General features: G+C 35.3%; 1 protein-coding gene across 4 annotated transcripts in view; it reads right to left on the bottom strand.

Moving 5' to 3' along the window:
- Kynu (kynureninase) overlaps positions 1-27,765 on the bottom strand; it is a 100,281-nt gene that overhangs the window by 31,216 nt on the left and 41,300 nt on the right. For all 4 annotated transcript variants that reach the window (XM_070023729.1, XM_070023749.1, XM_070023720.1 and 1 more), the window contains 3 exons: positions 26,208-26,354; positions 11,102-11,200; positions 9,403-9,476 (listed from right to left, as the gene is read on the bottom strand). In XM_070023729.1, the coding sequence (XP_069879830.1) occupies positions 9,403-9,476; positions 11,102-11,200; positions 26,208-26,354 (320 nt within the window). The remainder of the gene's footprint in view (positions 1-9,402; positions 9,477-11,101; positions 11,201-26,207; positions 26,355-27,765) is intronic.

Consider the following 27,765-nt stretch of genomic DNA (forward strand, 5'->3'; position numbering starts at 1 on the left):
CTTTGAATTTTGTTCATCAATACTGACTGAAAACTCATGACAGATTATTTAAATTGCAGCTGGGTTTCATGGATATATTTGGCCTTCACAGAAACATATTGAAACACATATTTAATTTGTCCATATTTTGTAAATCACACCCCTTTCAGAATAATTTGTGAAGCAGAAATGCTGCCATATGCTAGATTTTTCGCCTGCTATGTTGCAAGCAAAGAAAGAGCTATGTATTCAATGAGTAATTTATATACATATATATATATTCTTAGACAAGGAAGATTATTAATGAAAGATTAATAGGGCAATGTGCCTATTAGGCTAAGAATCATGAGGGGTTCTAGAATCAAGAAGGGTTCAATTCATATTCAATTATTCAGTCCTATTGGGTTAGGCTAAGATAAAGTCTCAATATAATCACAAGCCCCTTATGAAAAAAAAATGTCATCTGGGTATTTCATGCTTACATGGCCATGCTAAATACTAAATCTTTTGGGACCCTGACCAAAGCAGATTGGAGCAGGATATCATGTGGAAATCAAAGGTATGCTACCTGTTCCTGAGCAGCTCACAGAAGTGAAAGTCAAAATGTAGGTGTCTCTATCCTTGGATCAAATCCTTTCCCATGGAGGAGTAAAAACAGGTTATAAAGATAAAATGAGATGTACAATTTGGCTATTTGTTGTGAGCAATATAGTCCAAGTGTTTTAATGCCTATGAAGTTAGCCCACCTGTTTTGAACACACACTGGGTCTTGTGTGTGTAAAGGTAGTTTCTCCTTCCAGCCACCTACCAGTGAAAGTGTGCATCACAGCAAACTTCTATCCTGGCTCTTTTGGCAATCAAAAAAAAAGTGATTTTATATATAAGAACCTGCAAATGTAGTCATCATGGTTGATAATTCATAGTTAAAGGAGAGAGATAAAGAATGAGAGAAACAGAGAGACAGAGAGACAGAGAGAGACAGAGAGAGATAGTGCGAGAACCTGAAGATTCCAAAGGTCACTCATAGGATAAAACTTGAAATAATTAAAACAAGAACTGAAGTTCTGACAAGTTGTACTTTTTGTGTCTGAAAGGATCATTGACCTCATAAATCTTCAGAGACACTAGACTGCAATTTCAGAACAGAAAATAGATTTTGAGGTTTCAAAGTGCTTCAGTGTTCCCAAATTAATGATTATGTCATCATTATTAGGGAGGTATGAATTGACTTAATGTATCTTTCAATATGGATACCTGCTATTTTGGCTCTTTGAAAGGGAAATTAGTTTCCTTAGTTGTTCCAAAAGAAGACTTTTTCCTGAGTTCATTTTTAACTGTGATCCCACCTTAGTGCAAATCAGTTGTTTATATAATCACAGCTTGAAAATACCAAATGAAAGAATTATCTGGAAAATTTCAAAGTATTAAAACTTTCAGGGCAAGAAAAAAAGGCATCCTTCACAACTATTCGTGTAAAACAGTTTCCAAGTGAAATTATCCTTAGATAACCCATCATGATCCTGGGATGAGCTATCTTAAGTGATTTGTCTACATCAGGATTTTATGCCAGACAAAGGACAGGTGTGACTTCCTGAGTGGGGTTTCCAGAAAGACTTTGAAGCAACCTGCTGTTACCATAGTTTATGAAGTTTAAATATTATACAATAAGAAAAAGGGTAATTTTATGATAATACTGTAAGATTTAAAATGTTGTCAATAACACAGATTCCATAAAACTGCTAGTGAAGGGAATAAAAAGAAAAACAAAGTGCACTTCATGATCCCTTTAAGAAATGTCTTTGAAGTAATTCTTTTTCCTTTTTCATGCCTCCTTAAACATATGAAATTTATGAAGCAAATCTCCCTTACAGGCAATATTTTTTTTTCTTTCAACGGAATCAGTTGATTCAGTTAGTTAACATTGGGTTCTATTTTACAAAGGATTTGTGTGGACAAGTTCTGCACCTCCTTTACTCAAGCCATTCTGAAGCAGCTCCAAGTACTTAAGTATTTCATGTATAACCTTGCTGTTCCTTCAGTGAACTCATATGGAAAATTCTCTCAATTGCTATTACAAATTGCCTTAGGGACACAGATTCAGATTTTCTTCAGTCATGTACGACACATTATTTTACTATATAGAAGATGGTACTCCAACTGGAAAGCATGGACTATTAAAGTCATAGACAATATCCTATACTTAATTCCATCTAGAAAACTTTATTGATAAAAACATTTCTTTTGCATAAAAATATTTGTTGGTTTTGTTTGTTTATATCTCCTTAATCAACTCAACCTCATTCCTTTTACATGATAAAGCAATGTGGCTTAGTGGTAGAGTGCTTGTCTAGCATGTGTGAAGCCCCATGTTTGATTCCTCAGTACTACATAAACAGAAAAAAAGTCAGAAATGGTGCAGTGGCTCAAGTGGTAGAATGCTAGCCTTAAGGAAAAAGAAACTCAGGGACAGTGCCAGGCCCTGAGTTCAAGCCCTAGGAATGGCAGATAAATAAAAGAAAGATACCTGTATTGGAAAAATGCTAAACAATAATGAATTAGTTATTTAAACAGATGTATGCAAATATAGGTACACACACTTACACATATGCATAAGTATATCTCATAACCACAAAAGCCTCTTGACTGAGATATTAACTTAAAATACAAAGGTGAAAATATAAGGTTTTGACATATAATTTGACAAAGTTTAGATTAAAATTATATAGCATTTAATTTTAAGAAACAAACAATTCAGAGCTACTTTTTATATTTGTATGCAATGTGGTTGTATGATAGTCTTCATATTATGTTTTATATTTTCAGCATGACCTGAAAGATGATAATTTTTATGAATTTTTCTTGAAAGATTTATCATTTGGCTTAAATCTTTGATATTTGAGTCATGTATTTTGTTATTAACTTGTCAAAGTTCTTCTATTGGTTAATAGCTCTATGAAACATCCTCATTTACCATGATCTTTTTTCACATGAAAGTCTGAATCTTTGGAAAAGCTTTCTTTTGATCCATTTTCATTGTATCTTCCCTATATTATCATATTTACAATATTAGATAAAATTCAGGGTGAAATTAATACATCAAAAATAATTCCGACAGCTAGAGGCCAAAGTTTCCGAGAAAAGGACTTTCATGCTAGGATGTATGAAAATATTTTAAGTGAAGGTATGTCTATAATGGCAATCTTTGCTTTCCTGCATTACCTTAGTATGGTGGAGACTAAGGTAATGCTTGCGTATTGAGGAATGCTTGCAATCAGATGAAAACAGGTGCTAAAAATTAGCAAGTAGCAAAGCCCCGAATGGAAATAAATGTTTTCTAAAACTGTATTTTTGAAATCATGCTGAATCGTGTTGTGGATATGATATGATTAGTGGCTCAAGGAGAAAGCCTCACCAGCTACAGCTATTTTCTCTGGTGAAGCCAGAGGAAAAGTGGCTGTCCCAGTGAAATCTGTAGATAATACATCGTTTTAGCTGCATCCATAGTAATACTGAACACATAACTCCAGAAACAGCCTGAGCAAACAGCACAGATGCCTTGAGAAAGTCTCATTTAATTTGGGATTCTCCAAAAGCACACTCAAAATGAATGGAACTTATTTTCTGCCCTTGAAAGGGTCATACATACCTTGCCACTGGCACATGTATGCCTGGTTCTCTGGGACTTTATATACAGGAGATATTATTCAGGTACAAAACAGAATTTGGTAACTAGTAAGTCAGAAAGGATCACTAAGGAACTGAAAGAAGGTTTAAATTATAGATTAGTGTTAGGCCATTACATTCTCTATCATTGCCTGGGGTAGTATGTGGAGTTGAAGTGCGTCGTTAGTATTCCACAGGACAAATATGTACAGGATATTTTACACAAGTAACATGAGTTGTGCAGTTGGGTCAACATCACATACGTGTGTGTGTGTGTGTATTTGTTTTTTATTGAAGACTCGGTGCGTATTTTCCTTCTTGGAATTTCCTGAGAAATGTTTCATGTGTTTTAGTTCTCAAATAATAAATTTAGTTCTCAAATAATAAATTTCTTCAGTGTAAATTGAAATGAACATCCACTGTAGCTGGTTGTTTTTAATCTGAAAATTACCTGCATCACTATAGAAGATTACTAACGTCTATAATAATGCTTTGGAAAATGTCATGTCTATTTGAATGTTTCAATAAAATACCTTCACTATAACCATCTGTTATCATAACTTAACTTTAGAAAATTCTCATAAAAACCTTCAGTAATGAGCCAGGCACCAATGGCTCATGCCTATAATCATAGCTACTCAGGAGGCTGAGATCTGAGGATTATGGATAGAAGCCAGCATGGGCTAGAAAGTCCGTGGGACTCTTTGTCTCCAATTAATCAGCAAAAAAGCTGGAAGTGGACCTGTGGCAGAATGCTTGCCTTGAGCAAACCAGCTAAAGGACAATACCTAGACCCTGAGTTCAAGCCCTACGACCAGCACACACACACACACACACACACACACACACACACACACACACACACACACACATACACACACAGAGTGGTCAGTAGGCTCATTCTTGGTCACACACAAATGCTCAAATGAACATGTGTGTAAATGAACATTTCACATGAGATGGAGCCATTGGGAGTTTTATTATGTCAGTGAAAAAGTGACAGGCCCCACTTCCAATGTGTGTGATTGCAATGAGTAGCTGAAAGGTGATAATAAAGGACTTTTAGCACCTCATTGCATCCCATCAGCCCATTCAAGGTTTATAACTGAATGTAATATATTAAATTGCAGCACATGGGGTCTTTCCTATCTTTGAGCAAACATTGATTTTGCAGAATAAACTTAAGGGCTCTTCGAAGTGTGTGTGTGTGTGTGTGTGTGTGTGTGTGTGTGTGTGTGTGTGTGTGTGTTAAAGGGTTTTTGAATCAGATACACATAGCCGGTTTACGTTTATGTTAATTCTTAAGTACAGACTAGGTTTATACTATGATATTGCAGCCTGGCAATATGCTTGTAATCCCAATACTGGGATAGATAGAAGAATCACAAGTCTGAAACCAGCCTGGGTTACATAGCAAAACCCTGTCAAAAATTTTCAAATTTTTTTTTACCATTGTAAAAGTAATAGCCTAGTGGATAAAAGCAGTTAGAGTTACGATACTTAATGCCTTGGATTAGCTCTAATCTACTCTTTCTTGTCAGCAGCAAAGGACTTGGTAAAAAAAGGCATAGGTCATCAGTTTTGAATAAAGGTCAACCTGTCTATTAAAACAATAACCAAAAAGGGAATGAGAAATCTTGGTATATAAGCAATCCATCAGTTGTTAATAGTAATATCACACCAAAACACCTTTCAGAATGATTTACCACATATTAAACTCCTATAACTTCATTTTGCACAGTGTAAGGGTCTTTCTGTGCCAAGTGAGTAATCCATTCCCATAATACGTTACTTACAGGGCCCTGAAACTTAAAACAAAAACAAAAACAAAAAATGACACAGAAAAACCACACACACACACACACACACACACACACACACACACACACACACACACACACACAAAAACCATTTTGCTTAACAACATACCTGAAACATCCGTTCACCTTTACCATTACCTTTTTCCTTCTCTTCCTGATTATTGAAGGCTTAAATACAAAAATAATGTGCTATAACTATATAGCTAGTGATCAAAAATATTTTAAATGTATATACTTTAAAAGACTTGGTGAACAAATGCAATTTTGATATTATTTAGTTGATATTACACACTGGCCACTAGATGGCACCATTCTTTAAGCAACGAAGGTGACTTTTCTGAAATTTCTTAATATTGGTTACTCTCATTGTATTTCATTTAACGTTCTCTGTATGGTTCTAGTTACAATACTGAATTTTCTTATTAACTGAAAACTCTCTATAGTCTCTTTACCATTCTAATAAGACTGAAAAATATGAGTGATAGAAGTCTTGTCAGTGAAGCAGCTGCTATAAAAGACCTTATAACTAAAATACAGTTATTAATTGAGAATTGAGTTGGAATTTATCTTGGAATTTTGAAAATTAAAAATGCATTTTACCTCTTTGTTATAAATTTATCACAGGAAAATTTCTTCCTCTCATTTTCAAAATATTTTTTTTATTAAACATCATTGTAGTATCTACAATACTAATTATTCACAGTGCTAATTCTGTTTTTCAGGGTTTCTTAGTACTTACTCTAATCTCTTATTTGTATGGTTTTGATTTGTTGATGCAGATATCTGAATAAAATATATGCCAGGATGCAAAATAAAGTTTTGTCAAGGATGATGAGCATGTTTTCTGAAAATAGTTTATTCTTATCTTGTTCAAATCAATCCTAAAGATCTTCAACTGTCTCACACAAATGAAATACAAAGGCACTACTTGGTGCAGACACGGGAGGTAAGACTAGAAGTTGGAAGCATTGTCACTCTGATATCATGTTTAAGAAACTTTTAAGTTTGAGAAAATAATAAAAGCAAAACCAAAACTAAGGTTTCCTGTAATGAATGTTCTGGCTCTGCCAGATAAACCTTTCGTGCTGCAAAGCTAACTAATTACAATGCAGTAGCGAGCAACAAATGTTTCAAAAAAGAGAAAAGTATGGCTTTCATGCAAATACAGAATGAATGTACAAGAAAACATCTCATAATGATGTTCAGCTGCAATTCACACTCAGGAGGGTGAGGCAGGAGAATGGAAATTTCCAGTCCAACCTAGGCTGTATCATGAAACCTTATCGTAAAAGCAAAGAGATACCAAGACCAAATAAAATGACAACAAAGAAAACAGGATGGGAGAAAAGAAGGAAGAAAGAACTGGAGGAAGAGGAAGGGAAGAAATGTAGAAAAGAGGGAGAGAAAGTAAATTTAACTAATTAATAGAGGGATACGATGGGAAGGCCAGTAGAAGATAGAAATTAAAAGATGACGATAGTCAAATAGTCAAAATTCTGCTGAATTTAATGAAATACAAAAATATTGGTTCAAAGTCAAGCTGCACAGAAAAGCTCACAAGACTTCTCAACAAGTTGAGCACAGTGGCCAGTCCCTGTCATTCGAAGTACATGAAAGGCTGAAATGGGTAGGGCCATCGATCCAAGTCAGTCCAAGCAGAAAAGCTCACATAATTTCATCTCAGTGAGATAAATTGGGTATAGTAATATACATTTGTCACCCCAGCTAGGTTATAAGCCTAAAAGAGGTATACTGTGGTCCAGGATACTAATAAGATTGTACCTCAAAATTCACCTGTGCAAAAGAATACTGGTATTGCGGCTCTTCAGCAGAGAACTAGTACTAGACATTGAGTTCAAACCCTAGCACTGCCAAAAATATATAAAACAAAACAAAAACCAAACATGTACATTTGTAGTGAGTTATCAAAACATCTGGGGCTAAGTATGTGTAATTACAAAGTAATAGTTACTAAAGAATACACTGTGACATTTGTTCAAATGTCACCCATCTTTTCCCTTCGAATTTTCAAATTTTGAATACTTTTACGTAGCCCCATGCGAATTGATCACATATAATACACATATACTAAAATGCTTAAGTGGTTGAACTTAGTACCTTACAGAATTTACCTCACAGAATGTATCTGCAAGTGGACATGCTGGTATTACTTTCCTTCTTTTTATTTTTTTAAAGGCCATAACTCTGAGAAGTCAGGAACGTTCTTGAGATTCCTCACCAGAAGTGACTAAGTTGAATTATAGTCCTGCTGTTAATAGTCTTCCTCCTGGGAGCACAGACGTGTCATGCTCTTAAATGTTGTGTGGGAGATTTGTGGATTTCACAGAACAAAGCACGTGGGAGCATACTCCTGCTCCTTTTCCCTTTCCACTTCCTCATTCACGGTCACAGATACCAAGTTCAAAACCCTGTGCTGGAAAGCTGGACCTAACTCTTAGCATTGGTCTTCTCTAGAGCCTACAGCTTATCTCAACATCCCTTGGAGCTGATGGTGTCTCTATTGAACTGAAATAAATGGAGAATGTGAAGTGAAGAGGATGGCAAGTCATCACCCAGTGCTAGTAACATCTCTGTAGCACCGATGTGGAACACAACTATGCTAGGTAATATCAATAGGACTGATTAAAAAGTAAAGCTGAGGGCTGGGAATGTGACTTAGTGGGAGAGTGCTTGCCTCCCAAGCCTGAAGCCCTGGGTTTGATTCCTCAATGCTACAGACAGAAAAAGCCAGAAGTGGCATTGTGACTCAAGTGATAGCTGCTAGCCTTGAGCAAAAGAAGCTCAGGGACCGTGCTTAGGCCCATAGGAAAAACAAAAACAAAAACATAAAGCTGACATTTGTGCTATGTGTTTTGTTCTCATAATATATATGCTTTATATTCTTTTCAAAGCATTTATGCCTTAGAAATTTAATGTATGGACAAAAATATATCCAAGAAGAAATCTGTGTGACTAAACATCCATCCAAAGAAAATACTCTTTTAACTAATTTTAAAATCTTGTAGTCTAGGAGAAATTTGAGACATATTCAAATAAACTAAAAAGAGCATGTTAAATTCCTTCAGTACTGTGAGATGCTACAAGATCTACTTCAGTTCCTGTAAAGGTGATACCAAACTGCCAGTAGCTGAGAGGATTAAAAAAAACTAATCAAATATTATTATATTATGTATTGGATGTGTAGACACTGCCCTCATTACACACATGCCAATACAGCAACCATTTATAAGCTCTCTAGAATATTATTTCTTTATCTCCATCCCAAATAAAAATAAAAAGAACCCTTATTAGTTTCCCAGTCAAATAAGAAAGGTGTAAAAGCATTGCAGTATTACATTTGCATTTATACTTCCTCTAAAACTCACAGCCAGTTAGATAAAACAGGAAAATATTACTTTTTATGCAGTTAGTCTGTTGTTCAGTGTTCAGCTTCTTCAGGTTTCATGGCTTATAAAGTCCTTCAGGACAGAAGATAATGCTCATAAGCCATCCTGTAACATTTATAGCTTTAAAGGTAGATGTAATTTTAATAATAACGAGCCACATTTCAGGCTCTATTAGGCACAGCTCCCGTTGTCTTTGATTTATTCATCTGTGTGAGAAATTTGAAAATTTCTAAGGTCTAATTTAAAAAAAAATCTTTCAAGTGGTCTTTTGCATCAAACCTCTTGCTTTCCACCATTCCAGAGACCTGTTTATTTCTCCTATGTGCTCCCTTCTATATTAAATTTCCTGTTAATACAATTGAATTCTTCAGAAAACATCTTTCTGATATGATTTCTATTAATAGAACAGTAAAAGAATTATAATCTAATCCAGATTTCTGTTGGATAATATCTTTGGGAATTCATGTTAATGGCATGTTATACATAACATTCATCTGTTCATTACCAAAGAAAAGTCTGAAAATGATACTCACGCAGGTTTAATTGTATAGGCATGTTTTTCATGGACAAAGGCACCAGCAAGACCTCCTGCACCTGAATTTAAATACTGGAGTTGAAATAAGAAGATTCTGTGAGATATATAAATAGATGAGAATGAATAAAAAATGTCTTTTATTTCATATTTCTTGAAACCATAACTTTATCATGTCAAAGTGTGTTATTATGTGTGGTTTTAAAATCTGTTTCACTTTTTTAAACAGAAAAACAAGAAGGTCTGTGCAACACTTATTTCCAATTAAACACCAGAAAAAAAAAAAAAGAATTTGGAACTATGACTCAAATTGGTCTAGCCTTGAGCAAAGCAGCTCAGGAACAGGCCCTGAGTTCTAGCTCCCAAGACTGACTGAAAAAATTAATTAATAATAAATAAATAATAAGTAAATAAACAAATAAAGAATATGAGGTTGGGAAAAATAGCTTATTTTTTAACACAGGTAGTAAATAGCAGTAATATTTTCTTAAATTTTACTACAGTTATTAGAGTTAACAGTGAAGTCTAACTGATTTAAAGTGCACATATTCAAAGTTTTGTTTCATAAAATCTTTTTTTATTAATAAGTTTTTTTAATTGTGACAATACTGTTACAATTATATGAGGGGTTACAATTATATGAGCAAGGTAATGAGTACATTTCTTTTTTTTTTGGGGGGGGGTTCCAGTCGTGGGGCCTGGACTCTGGGACTGGGCGCTGTCCCTCAGCTCTTCAGCTCAAGGCTAGCGCTCTACCACTTGAGCCACAGCACCACTTCCAGCTTTTTTCTTTTTGCTTATGTGGTGCTGAGAAATCTAATCCAGGGCTTCATGCATGCAAGGCAAGCGCTCTACCACTGAGCCACCTTCCCAGCCCCATGAGTACATTTCTTATCAAGCATTGTTGCCTCCTCCTTTGTTTCCTCTTACCATCCCTGCCCTCCCATCCCGCTCCCCCACCTTTCCCCCGAAAGTTGTAAAGTTCTTTAAAAACAAAATGTTTAAATTAAAACTGATTTACTTAATTTACATCTTTGCTGCCAATTCATATTCAAATACCAATAGTAGGCTGATTTTTTAAAATAAAAATTACAGTTATGTATATAGAAATTTCATCAAACCTTGTACCTCTCCCCACAAATCACCAAGAAGAAAAGAGAAAAAAGAAACAAAACAACAACAAATAAAAAGTAACAAAACTAAGGGGCTGGGAAGGTGGCTCAGTGGTAGAGTGCTTGCCTTGCATGCCTGAGGCCCTGGGTTCGATTCCTCAGCACCACATAAGCAAAAAGAAAAAAGCTGGAAGTGGCACTGTGGCTCAAGTGGTAGAGCACTAGCCTTGAGCTGAAGAGCTGAGGGACAGCGCCCAGGCCCAGAGTTCAGGCCCCACGACTGGACCAAAAAAAAAAAAAAGGAACAAAACTAAGGCCTCTAATCAATATAAGTTTTAGTGTGCTCATTTTTCTCTAGATCTTCCTGATTTTTTTTCACAGAACTTTATGAGTAAATTGAAAAGGACTAAATTCTCTATTGTTGTTGAAATACTAGACTCTTAGGACTTTACTATTAAGTAGAGGCAGAAAATAAAATATGAGAGAAGGAAGTAACTCAGATTCTAAAGTGAGCCCATGAATCCAGTTTTCCCTTTAGATTAATGTCAATATGAAAAAAATTATGTAAATGTATGAACTAGTTTGTACCTTATAGGAACACCAGCAGGCAAAATCCACACCCCAGTCATGCAAGTGGAGTTCAATGTTTCCAACTGCATGTGCTAGATCGAAGCCAACAAAACAACCCTAGGGAAGAAAATAACTGGTTTGGAATTTGCTTATTGATTGTAAATCATGAGTATACATGTTTCTATGTAAATTATTAGGCACTCATTTGCCTAAAATGGAGGTTCATTCTGTCGTTCACAATGTGTGATTTACAATAGCCAAGGCTACTAGATAAAATAAATTTTCATAATTGATACATCCTTCCTTTTTTTTGTTAGGTTGATATTCTCACTGATGATGCAGAAGTAGTGATGGAGATAAAAGTCCAGGGACTGAGGGGAAAGAAAGTGGGAGAAAACAAGGGAGGGGGTAACAATGTTCAACAAGAAATGTATTTATTACCTTACTTATGTAACTGTAACTCCTCTGACATCACTCTTACATTAAAATAAAAATAACAAAAACACTATAATTTATTCTAAAAATCAACATATGTAATTGTGAAACAAGAATAAAAGTAAAATAAAAAATCCAGGAGCCTTAGGACCAAATACAGGATAAATCTTTTCTTTCATTCCTGGTAGGATAGGGAGAATTCACTTTAAAATATCCTTGTAAAAGCAGAAAAATTCAGCTTTCATTAGATACACATAGAAAGCACTCAGCCACATTTTGTGATTTGTCTCAAACCAATGCAATTGTGCAATTCTTTGAGTTGTAAGCAGAGCTGATCATTTTTGCATAGTAACCAATAGACAATTTTAATTCAGGCTTGAGTATTTGACACATTATTTGGAAAATAAATAAGGTGCCATTTTAAGTTAAATAACCCACAGTATGCTTGTAACCAAAGATAAAGTTAGAGTTTCCAAGAAAAATTAGAATTTTGTAATTTGTGTCTACTTCTATTAACATATCTACTACCCATTGTTAAGAGGTATTGTTGAAGAGTTATATAAAATTTAAAAATCATTTTACCATTAAATAATCAGTATTTGGAAAGCCTACACAATTCAATGATGTCCTATATCATACATAGCTAAAAGATCCACTCAAAATACATGGATTATAATGTGTCAGAATTCAGAAAGTTTACTGACTTACTTTCAAATCACATACCACAATTGCTAAGAAATTTTCATTCCTGAAAACCTGTTCATTATCAGAGAAAGTCCAGAATTAACTGCAAAAGCTACTAAAATACTCCTGCCTTTTTCAAGTATATGCCTGTACAAATAAAGATTGTTTTAATGCTCCATCAGTAGAAAAAGAGGAGTAGAAGCTGAAACAGATATAAGGAGCCAGGTTTTTTTTAGGTTAGATATGTAAATAATAGTTACCAAATATCATGTGATGCTAATCTGTTTTGTTGTTTTAGAAAGCCAGTTTTAGTAATAACAAACTCCTTTTGTTTATATTTGTTGCCATTCTAAAACAAAAATATACACATGCATATATATTTAAGTCTTAAAACTGCAGGTACTATAAATAGAGGTAACATATAATCACAAATCCTTTTGTAGATTCTTGATGACTTTTAGAAATGTAAAGTATTTTCATTTCTAAAACACTTCAGAACATTTGCTTTGGTACATGCTAGTAATATGAGCAATCTTTTTTATTTAATATATACATTCTTTATTGTAAAGATACTGTTCAAAGGGGTTACAGTTACAAGAGTAAGGTAAAGGAGTACATTTCCTATCGAGCATTGTTACCCCCTCCTTTGTTTTTCCCCTACCATCTCTTCCCTCCCCACCTCCACAATTCCTCCCTCCCCACTCCTGTGTCTTGTACATCTCATTGTTACAATGGGTAATCCTGTATCCTTATTTCAGCATTGTGTATTTTCCCTTCCCCTCCCCATTAAAAAAAATGTATATATAAGATGCAGGACACCCGAATCAAATACAGTGAACACAGGGGTTATACTTTGCATTAGCACTTAACCTACATCATGCCCACACTCAATTTAAGCAGTGGAAAACTGGTCTATGGCCATGTACTTGGCCATATAACTAATTATTCAGCTTCTACCAGTGGAGGTACCATAGATTTTCTTCTGCTGGACTTAACCATGTGACTTGTTCTAAGCAATGAAATGTCTGCATACTAAACAAAAACACTATGTCCTGCCTTCTACCATCTCAGAGAAAACCTTGTTTGGGCTCACCCTCTTGTCCAGATGGAAAAGGAAACATTTTCACCTAAGCTTTTCTGAATCCCTAATGCTGACTCATCCCTGAGTGGGCTTGATGCAGAAGTGGGTTCAAGTGAGAAATGAACCAGGCTCTCTAGCTCAGTCCTGATTAGATCAGCTTACCTGGAGGAGATCACTCTCCCAAATAATGAGTATTGTTTCAAGTCAACAAGGTTGATAAGCAAGAGCTAACATATATTTCAGAGCAGGGTACTAGGTACATGGTAATAGGAGGCATAGTGTTAGTCTTCTCAGAAGCCGCAATATAGGAGGTTATGATATGATCAGTTAATGCTTGAGTTTCTCTTAGTTCCTGTCAGAAGACTATCTGTCCATGTTCAGTACTGTTCTGTAAGTACAAATGCATATTTAAATCCACTACACACCCTACTGAGAGCCAACTATGTCATCTGTTACTCAGTTCCTTTTCTTTCTTTCTTTCTTTCTCTCTTTCTTTCTTTCTTTCTTTCTCTTTCTTTCTTTCTTTCTTTCTTTCTTTCTTTCTTTCTTTCTTTCTTTCTCTTTCTCTCTTTCCTTCCTTCCTTCCTTCCTTCCTTCCTTCCTTCCTTCCTTCCTTCCTTCCTTCTTTCTTTCTTTCTTTCTTTCTTTCTTTCTTTCTTTCTTTCTTTCTTTCTTTCTTTCTTTCTTTCTTTCTTTCTTTCTTTCTTTCTTCTGTCGTGGGGCTTGAGCTCTGGGCTTGGGTGCTGTCCCTGCGCTCTTCAGCTCTACCACTTGAGCCACAGCAACATTTCCGGTTTTCTAGTGGTTTATTGGAGATAAGAGGCTCACAGACTTTCCTGCCCAGGCTGGCTTTGAACCACGATCCTCAGATCTCAGCTTCCTGAGTAGCTAGAATTACAGGAGTGAGCCACCGGCGCCTGGCTTTACTCAGTTCCTTTAAATGGATTTCTATCTAATGATGATAAGAAAAATAGTTATATTGTTTGAGAGATCATGGGTAATTTTGGCTCAATTGTGTCCTTCTCATATATCAATGTGAACTTCTACTACCTTCTCAGGATCTGACATTAATTTGTCTTGGTTATTTACAATTGTGCTGGTCATCATTATGTTTCCTAAATTTGGAATTCCTGTAGTATCTAAGGAACACATCTATTGACTTCAATGATATTCATGTTATAAACACTTTTAACAAGGTCAATTTTTTTTCTAATACCCCTTACAAGTAAGCAACCAAGATCAACTTGATTGGATAAGCCAGTAACCTCAGAATTCAACAGGAGGAATGAATTCTAGGGCAGCCTAAGCTACTTAGTAAGATATGTTCACTCCCAGAAAAAAATAGTACTCATAAAAAATTAAAAGCATCAATAATCCCATACTCTGGTTATTGGTATTTCTTGCTAACTATGACCTGCTTTTTTTTTTTATTGAAAAAAGTGACATTACAATGCAACAGAACCAGTGTAAATACTGACTATAGCTGCATTTGCACTATATACTGCAAGTTCCACAACAGAAAAGATTGCCTTGTTCTTAGTTATAGCATAGTTCACATAAGGAAAACAATATATTAAAAAATTCATTGTAAACTATACTCAATATAACTATATTTAGTATTTTATAAAAGAAAAATTCTTATTTATATTATATACCTCATTTTGTATTCTAGTATTGGGAAGCTGAGTTGTTTTTGTTTTGGTGTTGGGAATGGATTTGTTTTTGTTTCTTACCAAAATATAAAAAGACTTACCAATGTATGTTTATAAAAAGACAAGTTCTACATAATATAATACTTAAGCGTGATAGGGAACAAAGGGAATTAAGCTCCAACAACATTTGGAAGTTTATAAGTTGCCAAAATAAGGGCTCTCAGACTAATAAACAGACTTAGGAGATCCATGTACTCATAACTTTGTATTTTAAGAAAAATTGTGCACCTAGAATTCTATTTGGAAATAAATATTAAAGTCATTCTGAAATTGTACAACTCTTTTATTCATTTCTTAGAACAGTGATCATTTTTAATGAAGACATTTTTACAACTCAGGTTTTCATAGTTTTTTTTTGTACAGCTCAACTTTCATTAGAAAACTTAAGGAGTAGGAGAGGCACTACTTTATTTTACTATTAATTATGTATAAGGAATGGAACTTTGAAGAGGTCACCCAAATTCTCCTCCCAGCCCACAATATTAAAAGCCTTGTGGCCACAGCTGTAGCACACATGAGAAAATCACTTACAGCTGCTATGTTTTAATGCATGTACAGTTTTTTCTTTCAGTGTGGATATCAGAAACATACAATATTAAAATGAGAATGCTTGGAAGAAAAGACTGGAAGTTGCTAACTTTAACAAAATCATCACAAAATGAAGTCATTGAAATGTCACTAGATGGCAGTATCTTAAAAATAATGAAAAAAATATATCAAGAGCTATCAGGCACTATCAGTATTTTTATTATTTTACCTATAAATGTAGGTAACATAATATATGCAACAGAAAAAAAACTCTGCACCTTCATGCATACTTTATTAATTTATAAGAAAAAGTTCAAATATTTGCTGGGCTGGGAAGATGGCTCAGTGGAAGAGTGCTTGCCTCTTGCATCCATGAGGCTCTGGGTTCGATTCCTCAGCACCACCTAAGCAAATGCCAGAAGTGGTGCTGTGGCTCAAGTGGTAGAGCACTAGTCTTGAGCTAAAGAGTTGAGGGACAGTGGTCAGGCTCAGAGTTCTGGCCCCATGACCAAAAAAAAAAAAAAAAAAAGTTCAAATTTACCCATAGATGTTTACTTCTTGTTTGTATTGCCAGGATCACATGTGACTGAGCATTGATCACCCAGCACATCACCTTAATGCCTACTCAACCCCCTAATTATTGCAATCCTGCAAAAGTCATTGGAATGCTTCTACTGGGCTTTTCCCCAAAGAACTTTATAATCATACATGTAAATATAAAGGTTTCCCTGTTTTCCTTGGCGCGGGGGTGGGGGGGTGGGGTGGGGATGGGAGGGCGGGCAGAGGGTGGGGGGGAGGGAGGGGGGACATAAAAGAAAAACACAATATCCTAAACCAACACAAAATGAAGCAAAGACTCTGCAAAGCTAACAACACGCCCTTGTTAAGATTCTCTCAGCTCAGATTACATTTTAAAACATGAATCTTTGAGGTTTTTTTTTTTAGAGGCAAATTACATCGCATAAATTCTTTACCCAGGCAAAGCATCTTTTACAATGAAGACTATTGTAGGTAAATATATATTGAATATACTTTTTGATTAAATGTGTTTTACTTTTGCCATGTCCACTGAATTCTTTTTTCTGTGCAGTAGTTTGCAATACAATGGCTTGGGTTAAAATTTGCTGAGACATACTACTTTATTACTTTTCAACTTGGATAATCACCCATTTATGAAAATGAAATATAAACTAGTATAGCATTAACGCTTTATTATTTAGTACTCCTCCTAACACATTAACTTTTGAAGTGTTTAATCTGTTCCTCCTCTACCTAAAAATGTCCTCTGAATTAGGAAAATCATTAATAAGCAGTAGATTTGATAAGAACTAGATGTAATTGTGCAAGCTGTTTATTTTTTAATAGTTCCAGGGCTGACATTCACCTGGAAGGCATTGTAATGCTCATAGGAATTGTGAAAATAGCAAAAGTATTAAGTAGAGAAACAGTCTGTGCCCTAAGCCACCTGAATGAATGCTCACCTGAAATGGCAGTCCTCTGGTCCCTGTGGGTGCCTGGAAGGATGACCAACGGCAGTTTGTAGATATGAGCCTCTGAATGCTCACTGTCAGCTGCCCCCTCAGATTCCAGTGGACAACACAGTCATCTCACCTCTGCTCTAACACTGTGATGGGGGACTCCCTAAGCCCCATAGCACCTTCCCTACTAGTGATGGGCACCTGCTGGTACTTAGGTGTGTACTCACAACTGCTTAGGACAATGGTAGCTTACACACTATCTAGTGAAATACTTAAGTATTCTATATCTCTGTCTTTGCTTCATATTAAAAAATAATGAAAACATGAATGCAGAGCAGGAGGGGAATATTGCACAATGTAATGTGATATGGTATAATTTAATGTGTCAATTTAGAAGTAATGAAATAGAACTAATAGCTGCCGGGATTGTAAGAGGAAAGGATTTGGGAGCTATGAAAAGAAAATCAAGCTTGAGACCTTAAGCCTCATGCAATTTGCAAATGACAATCTCTTTTTTGTCTGACCAATGTATGCTTTGAAGACCGTATTTTTGCGATGTGGTTTTATTGTTGTTGTTGTTGTAGTTGTTGTTGCTGTTGTTGTTACTATTGTTACTGGGGGATTTTCTTAAAATTAGATTCTGATATTCTCTGTATGTTTATCTGTCTGTCTAGCACTCCCTTCTTCTCCATGTTTTTTTCTCTTTTCTCATAAGGGCAAAATTGTAAAAATAAATTCAGAACTGTTCTACAGTATCTTCGGCTGTCAGACTATAAAGAATCTCACACAAAATAGAGTTAGTTTGATTTATTTCAAAGACACAAAATGGGGACATAAGGTAATTTTTCAAGCTTAATTTAATTTGCTTAAAATTTAATGACTTACTGGAGTACTTTACATGTCTTAAGTGTGTCAAATTTTTGCAAAAATTGTTGAGTAGTTAGCCATTATAAGCAATTCTGAATAAATTTCTAATTGGAATGAAATGGAAACATAGTTCTGCTTTTTATGCAATATTGTGATTTATCAACTAAGTTATAGAAGACTGTTATGGAATTTACTTACTTTTTTTTCCTAAGAGGTGTGTGAGAGAGAGACAAAGAGAGACAGAGAGACACAGAGAGAATATATTTATGTGGCTTGAAGAACAATTTGCTATTATACATCCACCTAGTCAGTATATTATTAAAGATAAATCATTATGTGCGAAACACTATGCAGTCTATGGTATTTTCAGTTATCCCTAATGGCTTTGAGGAGAATCGTTGTAAAATCACAAATCCTGATTGACAACTAGGTGGCTTGTTTTTCCCAGATCTATAATCCTAAAACAACATCTGGAGTCTAGAATTCTCTTCTGTTGAGAATTAATCATTCTATCTCATACAGTCCATTTAATTGACTCTTCAATTAAATAAAACACCTGGTGAAGACTTCTTAGGAACAATTTAAACACTGTAGATATGTCAGTATTGATACTCATCAAAATATTTTGTCTTTGTGATATGTGGTTGGTCCAATATTTCTGGACGGATTGAAGATTGCAGATAGTTTTCTATATGTCTAGACAGAACAAATTTCCTCTATTCCCAAAGTAAAGAGTAAAGGCCAATAAGTTAATGCGGCACTCCATCTAAAACTTCTTATTTTCCCCTTTACCAAAGTATAGATCAAAGTTCCTCAATCAATCTTTTTTTTTTATGTGCAGTTCAGCTGCAGAATTTTTTTTCCTCCTGGATGGTGAGGGGAGCTGTTGTTGGTTGAAGTAAGGTCTTAATATATACTCCTGTCCAGGCCTAGAATTCATGATCCTCCTGTCTCAGTATTATAAGTGTTAAGATTACAAGCATATGTAACCATACCCAAGCTATCTTTTATTATCCAGAGAGTATATGCTGCAAGAATGTGTATACACATGTAACCACACATTTTAACTGAACTGTTCTTAGAGTCTATTGATGGGACTAAACTTAAATTTATACTACAGAAACTTAATTTCTTATGCATATATAAAATCTTGTTTATTATTATTGAGAGAATGAAGATGAATATGAATATTTTTGAGATTAAAGTATTTATGTAGTATGAAATGGATTTCTGTCATGATATTGCAGTCATAATGAATTTAATGCCTTTTCTTTGCCCACTCTTATTCCATTCCTATAATTTTTTTCTTTTTTTTTGTTGGTTGTGGGGCCTGAACTCTGGGCCTGGGTGTTGTCGCTCAGCTCTTTAGCTCAAGACTGGCACTCTACCACTTGAGACACAGCACCACTTCTGGCATTTTCTGCTTATTTGTTGCTGAGGAATTGAACCCAGGGCCTTATGCATGCAAGGCAAGCACTCTACCACTGAGCCATCTTCCCAGCCCCATTCCTATCCATTTTTATGACTTTAGGTCATCATGTTTCTTTATAAATTTTAAATAGATCTAGCCTTTTCAACATCTTGAGCTTTCCAGTGGCTTTAAGCCAATAAGGCTTATTGAGCCCTTCTTTATTTGGCTCTCACCTTCTTTATAGAGGTTCCTTTCTGGGCCTTTCTTTTTTTAAATTATTCGACCAAACTATATAAAAACATTTGATTTCTTTCAATCCTGCCAATAATTTTACTTTTCTAGAACAATCCTCAACACGTAGCCAGTCCCCTAAACAACATTTTAGCTCATTTATCTCTATTCCTTCTAAAGTTGGCTCACTCTTGTTTTAAGAGATCAAACTGACATTTCACATTAAATTAGCTGTTATTCACACAATTTTCAGTTATCATATTTTCTATGAATGAAAAAACTCAAATGTATAGTGCTTTATAATAGAGTATAGTAACAAAATTTGTTTTATGTACTGAAAATAAGATCCAGATAAATTGTTCCTTCAAACTGACATATTGAATTGAAATCCTTTTGTACAACTACTTACAGACAATAATGTAAACAAAAATCCTCAATTGCTAATCCTCAATGGTTCACATCTGCAAGGATAGCTGGTTAGGGGCAGAGATTAGATCAGATTGTGTTTAAAGCCAGTCTGAGCAGAAAAGTCCATGGAACTTCATTTTTTATCAGCCAGCAAAAAATTCTGGACTGCAATTATGATTTAACTGGTATAAAGTCAACTAAGAGCAAAAAAGCCAAGTGAAGGTTCAGTGCCCAGAGTTCAAGCCCCAATAGATAACATTTTTTGAAAATACTATCAGGTGGATAATGACTTCAGAAAATAAATAACTCCTTCTGTATGGCAAAGGACATAGCTGATAAGATTAATAGAAAGCCCATGGATTGGGAGAAGATCTTCACTAGCTATAAAACAGACAAGGGCCTCATATCTAAAAAAAAACACTTAGAAGTCAAAAACTTAAATTCTCCAGGACTGGGAAAGTAGCTCAGTGGTAGAGTGCTTTGCCTCACATGCATGAGGCCCTGGGTTCGATTCCTCAGCACTACATAAGCAGAAAAAGCTGGAAGTGGCGCTGTGGTAGAGCACTAGCCTTGAGCTGAAGACCTGAGGGACAATGTCCAGGCCCAGAGTTCAGGCCCCATGACCAGCAAAAAACAAAACAAAACAGAAACTTAAATTCTCCAAAAATAAATCCTCAAAGAAACAACCCCATCAACAAGTGGGCCAAAACTTAGAGAGATTTCTCTGAAGAGGAAATAAGAATGGCCAATAGAATGGCTCAACTTCTCTGGCCATAAAAGAATTGCAAATCAAAACAACATTGAGATTCCACCTGTTCCCAGTTAGGATGGTTATAACCAAGAAATCTAATAACAACAGATGCTGGATGGGATGTGGCCAAAAGGCAACCCTACTGCATTATTGGTGGGAGTGTAAACTTTTTCAACACTTTGGAAAGCAGTATGTAGGTTCCTCAAAAGACTACGTATAGACCTCCCCTATGATCCAACAATCCTACTTCTGGGCATTTACACAAACAATCACAAACAAGGCTACCAGCACAACTACTATGTTTATCGCAGCATTATTCACCATAGGTAAGATATGGAACCAACCCAAATGCCCCTCAGTAGATGATTGGATCAAGAAAATGTGGTGTATACATACAATGGAATTCTATGCTTCCATCAGAAAGACCAGCACCCCCCCCCAAATTTGTTAGGAAATGGAAAGGCTTGGAAAAAAATTATATTAAGTGAAGTAAACCAGTCCTAAAGAAATTTAGGCCCCATAGTTTACCTTATTTGGAATAATTAGTATACCTCTGGGATAATCTTATCAGATGAGTTGAAATGCTCAAACGCTATGCACATATGATCATATAAGTTAATGCTAAATGAAATCACTCCCAAGATATGTACACAAGAGGTCTGTCTTTGTTGTTGTTGTTTTAAATGTACTTTTTTTTGTTTATTTCCTTTGTATGTTCTTCCCCCTATGATATATCCCCTGTTCTCACTGTACTTGATTTTGGTAGTTTGCATTTTGTGTATACATTTGTCTAATCTGGGGAGAGGAAGGTGAATAACAAAATGGCAAAAAAAAAAAAAAAAAAAAGGACACAGGATGACCCATTGCAACAATGAGATCCACAAGACGTTATATTGGAAATGAACTTTACAACTTCAGGCAGGGGGGTGTGTGGGTGAGAAGGAATGTGGGAGGTGGGAGGTGGGGGAGGGATAATGGGACAACATCAAGGGAAGGGTAACAATGATCGACAACCAAGGTACTCATTGCCTTATTCATGTAATTGTAACCCCTCTGTACAGCATCTTTACAATACAATTTTTAAAAAAGAAAATTAAATAAAAAAGAAAAATAACTATAAACTCTACAATTTCTAGTAAAGATGGCTTAATAATGAATATCTAATATTTATGAAAGAGGTTATTTTTGCATTTAAAAATTACATATAGCATACTAATTTACATTGTGGTCATATGCAAATGTGTTTTGTAATACTTGTTTGTGGCTAATTAACTGCTCAGATAATGATATCTTATACAAACAGTACTGATATTATTCTGTCAGTTCAGAACAAAACAAATACTGTCCATAACTGGGACTAGAAATACCATGTCCATGTTTCTGTTCAAAATTTAACCAGTCTGACCTTGAATTTTTGATGCTCTTCGCTCAGCCTCCTGTGTGCTGGGATTACAAGAGTGAATCATACCAGCCCAGCTACACATTTATTAACATAATCCTCATTGAGATCTTTGTGGTAGTATCTATTCATTTGTTTGAAGCTATGTCTCAAATTTTTGGCATTTTGTTAGAAGTCTTTCAGATCTGCCAGGGCTGACATTGAGTGAGATCCTTAGATCTCAGGCTTTTAAGTAGGTAGTATTATAGGTGTGAGCTACTACTACTGTCTGGCTCTTTTATCTTTTAATATTTCTTCTTCCAAATTTCCAATAAATAGTTTTCAAATGCTTTGTGAAAAAGAGATTAAAAAGATAAAAAGAAACAGGAGGAAAGGAAAGAAGACTGGTGGGAAGGAGAGGGGAGAGGTGGAGAGGGAGAAAAAAAAGGAAGAAAAAGAAAAGAAGGGGAGAAGGGAAGGAGAGAGGAGGGATGAGAGGGAGATAGAGAGGGAGAAAGGTAGAAAGAGAACAAGGAAGGAAGGAAGGAAGGAAAGAAGGAAGGAAGGGAGGAAGGAAGGAAGGAAGGAAGGAAGGAAGGAAGGAAGGAAGGAAGGAAAGGAGGAAGAAAGGAAAGTAGGGAGGGAAGGAAGGAGGGAGGGAGGGAAGAGGAAAGGGTAAAATATCAGAAGTCCTGAGATCCCAATGGTATAACTGGGAAATAGTGTGTTAGCAACCCCAAAACTGATTTCCTGCTATGTCTCTCTGATGGGGCTATAAATGCACACTCTTCCTCACCAGTGCTCTTTTTAGCTCATGTTTTGGAAGGCAATGAATCATACTCAGGAGTCTGCTAAGTTTTTCTGGGAAAAGATTGGCACTGTAGATGCCAGAGACAGAAGAAGCTGCACTGCCACTTTCCCCTTCCTCCTCTGCCTGAAATAGAAATGTGGTGTTTGGATTTGGGACACCACCTTGTGACTCTGTTAGGAAAAGTCTGTGAACATGCTTAGCATAACGCTGTTGAAGCTTTTGAGCTCGGAAGTGCTACTAACCCCCTGGGGATTTATCTATTTTGTGGTTAGAAAAAAAATTCTGTGTTTGTCTGGTTCTTGTTGGGGTTCTGTATATTGCAGCTAAAATATTAACTTTTAAGTCTGGAGATGTGGGGAATTTTTGTTTTTGTTTTTTTGGCTTTTATTTATTTTGTTTTTGGTGGTGCTAAGACTTGAACTCAGGGCTTCATACTTGTCAAAGCAATTCAGTCATGCCCCCAAAACTCTATGTTTGTGATTTTTTTCAGGCAGGTTACTGTGTTTTTGATTGGATAAGCCTAGACCATGATCTTACTATGTATGCTTCCCTTGGTATGCTCAGGCATCTGGGACTTTTTAACTTACAGAATTGTGTACAGTAAATTTCCTTTGTGTTATAATTATTTTGTTGTAACATCACAAAGAAACTCCGTCTCTTTCATAACAGTCAGTATCTGAAAAAAGATGTAAGATTCAGTGTTGCAGTTGTGTTTTCTAATGGGGATGATGGAGATGATGTTTCAAAATGACTTAGGAAGCCATTTACTTACAGTGTGTGATATTTTTCATGCATGCATATTTCTTTAATTTACTTTTCAACATTCATGTCCCTATTTTCCTATCACATGATTTTGAAAGTTTTACTTAATGATATTGAAGTTTGTGTTTCAAAACATACTCATTGCTTGTTTTGAGTTGCTATCATGATAAACTGCTGGAAACTTTCCTTACTTTTAATTCACTTAACCATTCTTAACAGACTGTTTGAAGCCCTTTTCCCTTAGAATCTTGGGTTTTCTTGATTGACACCTTTAATTTTCTTTTTTTCTCTCTCTTCTGCTTTATATTCATAGACCACTCTAGAGAATTATGTAAATCTAATTTTAAATTAGCCTAATTCCTCAACTTCAATTGAGAATGGGAGGAATTGTCTTGTGAGAGGGTAAACATTTGTTAGAATAATTTTGATAATGGGTAAATCTAAGTCTGCTGTATTCTCAATGCATTCCCAAGGTAGTCATCACTTCTTTGTAGTTCTATGCAGATTTGAACTACTTATCCCTACCTTTACTGATTTCACCGTAAATCCCAAGAGAATTTGACTTGGCAGGCACTTAGATTTTTAAGGGAAGAAAGTCCAAAACACACTTAAAGAATGGTTTTAGCAACTTAAATACTTAAGAATGAGAATTACATATTCATCTTAAATAAACTGGGTGCTGGTGCTTATGCCAGTAATCCTACCTACTGAGGTAGCTGAAATCTGAGAATCAAGTTCAAAGGCAGTCCAAATAGAAACGTCCATAAAACTCTTATCTCCAATTCCCCAGCAAAAAGACAGAAGTAGATGTATGGCTTACATGGTAATGTGTTAACCTTGAACAAAAAAAAAAAATAGAAGCAAGAGTGTGGCCCTGAGTTCAAGATTCAGTACCAACACACACACACACACACACACACACACACACACACACACACACACACACACACACACACACACACACACAGAGCCCTAAATAAACAAATTCATTTTTTTATTTTTAATGGGGAATAAAATAACTACATGAAGCCATTCCTATAATTTCATATTAATTGAAGATAGTAGATAAGGGAGGAGATAATAGCAATATTAGAACACATGGCAATCCAAGAGATGTTTTATACATTGTATTCTCACACTAAATTTATGAGCTAGGTACTGTTTTTCCACCTTAGTACTTTTGAAAACAGAGATCCAGGAAGGTCAAGTAGTTTGTCTAAAATGATTTAGCAATGAAATAAGTAGGCCAAGCTCTGAACCTTGGTATCCTGTTTCCCCAACCTACAGTGTCCCTTCTCTTATCTTCCTATCTCATTTTTATCAAGGTTAATGAAACGTGAATGTATACTAAGGGAACAGAGACTGGTGATTACTTCCATAGCATTTTAAAATATGATTTTTTACTGGCCTCGCTGTATTTTGGTGCTTAACATTTAATATACAAATTAAGAAGACATTATCTTTATATATTTCATAATGCACCACTTTCAGAGCTATCCATCAAACCAGTTGGAAGTCATGGCTGGGAATTCCCAGAGCATGCTGATAACGGTGCTAAATTTCTTTTCATTAGTTCCATTCATTAGCTTCAATAACTGAATATATTAACTAAATCTCACATATATATTAATCTCATAACTTATTAATGTTTAGTATAAAATTCAACTGTCACCTTTTTAAGTACATGACTTGATTGCTGAATCACATAAAACTGCTATTAAGGATTTAAATACCAAGTGGGACTATTGAATTTTGTTCTCCTGATTTCTTTTTACCCATTCTATAAACAAAGGAATATAATTTCCAAATGGTAAAGCATTTAAGTGTAATTTAATAGTGTGTAACAAAAGAAACTTTTTATAATAATTTCTCAAGAGTGTTAGATTACAAATTCTCCTTTTCAGCCTCATGATAGAATAGTAGTCTAGACTTTGAGCACACACACACACACACACACACACAAATAAATATAAGTAAGTTGGTTATAACTCAATCAATTCATAAAACCTACTGGATCTCCAAAGTCTGCCTTCCTCCCTTTTTAGACAAGTTTTGAAAGTAGAGACTCACGGAAGACAAGTAACTTGCTCCAGATTACATAACGCTTAAATGACTGAGCCAAGATCTGAACTTTAATATTGTTTCCCCAAAACCATGGTCTCTCTTTTCTAAATAGTTTATATTTAGAACAAGTTACAACACAGCAAAGTACTGAAGCAAGGTTTAGGGAAGTCCTTGCCTGGAGTGATTCCCCTCTGTGTTTTTGTCTGCTTCCTGAGGTCTGGGCCGCTGAGTAACAGTGCATAGGTGCAGGAAGCCTGCTTGGTCTGCCAACTAGAGCCAGACCCCTAGAGAGTGGCTGCTAGTAAGGAAGTCAGACTACAGAAGTAGCAAAACCCAGTGTCAATAAAGATGCCTAAAGCAAAAGAAAGAATATTGATTTAAAAAATGTTATCTTTGCTCATTTGAAAAACACAGTAATTTTGCAAAAGACAAAGTAAGATACTTCGTGTGAAGTGCAGTGGGACCCACGCGTCTTAGCAGAGTGAGGGTTGAGGCGAGGCAGAAGGATAAAGGAGGTGCATACCTTGGCTTGGCCAGCTTTAGTTATGGCAGGCATGTTGAAGATCTGTCCAGTATAAAAGTGCACCCCACTAAACATGATCACTGCGATGGAATCTCCTTCCTTCTCAATGACTTCAAGGATATCCTCCATTCTTAAGAGATCTTCCCCCTAAATCATGTTAGATAAAATTACACACACACAGCCATAAAAAGTTCATTGCTTTATATCTACCAATCTAAATTTCACCAACATAAGAAATATGGTAAAAAAAACTTCTCTCCTTCACTAATGTTCTTCAGAAATTCAATAAGGGATGAACGTGTTTTACGTATTCAGAAATTATAATAAAATAGTAAAAAAAAAGTTTTATGTAACTCTCCATCTGTGCTAATTTGCCCTCTATTTTTTCAATTAGTCTGCATGTATAGCTCTACATTACTTTGTCATTATCCCCATCTATTAAAATACCAAGAGATGGAAGGAGTTAACACATATACAATAAGACCGTCTGGTATCAGTATCATACTGTGTTATTATGTTTCCAAAATCACTTATATACCTCTCATCTGACTATTTACCTAAACAATATGTCTGTTAATTTCATAATAACATCTCCAAGCTACCCTAAATATATAGATTCATATTTAAAGAAAATGATCAAAATATCTCACCAGTGTTATTAACACCCTCCCCACTCTCCCCAACTGGTGAATACTGTGAATACTGTGAATACTGTGAATGAATTTAGATTTGACTTCGCAAACAACTGGAGATGAAATATCTAAATGAAATACAAAACATCTTCTTGTGGCCTAACAATTCTGACCTACTAACAAAATTTTTATGAATTTTCTCCAGCACTAAATTCGATAAGATTAGGAAAAAATACAATACTAATAGCTTTATGGGCTGGTGAGGCTCAATATTCCTACATTCTTCAGTTTACTTTTAATATAACTTCCATAATTCTTGCTAATTGTAAAATAATCTGCTCCACGTTAGAGGTGGTTTTGTGTGCGTACACATACACTCACACACACATATTTTATGTGCTATGTTATTACAAGAATCCCGAGACTTGTTTTTACAATGAGAAGAGAATTAATAGTAGAATTTCTGAATTGTTCTTTGAACTGGGCTTGTTCACCCATGATGAGAAGGATTTCACTAATTTTAAGAAAAAAAATTAAAAATGTAAAACTTGGTGATTCAAAACTTTATTCTTAAGCATCCTCATAAGGTTTGCCCTACAATTTAAAAAAGGAAGACTAACAATATTTGATAGGACATAGACTCTATTCACACTGACTTACTGCCACTTAGGTAATGCTTAACTTGAGATTACGAAGACTTAATGCTAAAGTCTCAAGGTTATGGCAAACATGAAATATTAAAATATTGACATATTAACATCAATGGTCATATTCATATGTTAGGAATTAGTAATTTGTTAAGAATATGTGAACATACTCAACTAATTTACTTCAGGTTGGGAAAAAAATTGAGCAGGTTTTAAATTTATTTAAAGCAATTTAGTATAGTGAGAAATAATTCTTTGAACATTGTCTTAACAGCCAGG

Source organism: Dipodomys merriami, unplaced genomic scaffold (genome assembly GCF_024711535.1).
Source record: "Dipodomys merriami isolate MVZ:Mamm:240054 unplaced genomic scaffold, mDipMer1.0.p SCAF_1, whole genome shotgun sequence".
NCBI lineage: Eukaryota > Metazoa > Chordata > Mammalia > Rodentia > Heteromyidae > Dipodomys > Dipodomys merriami.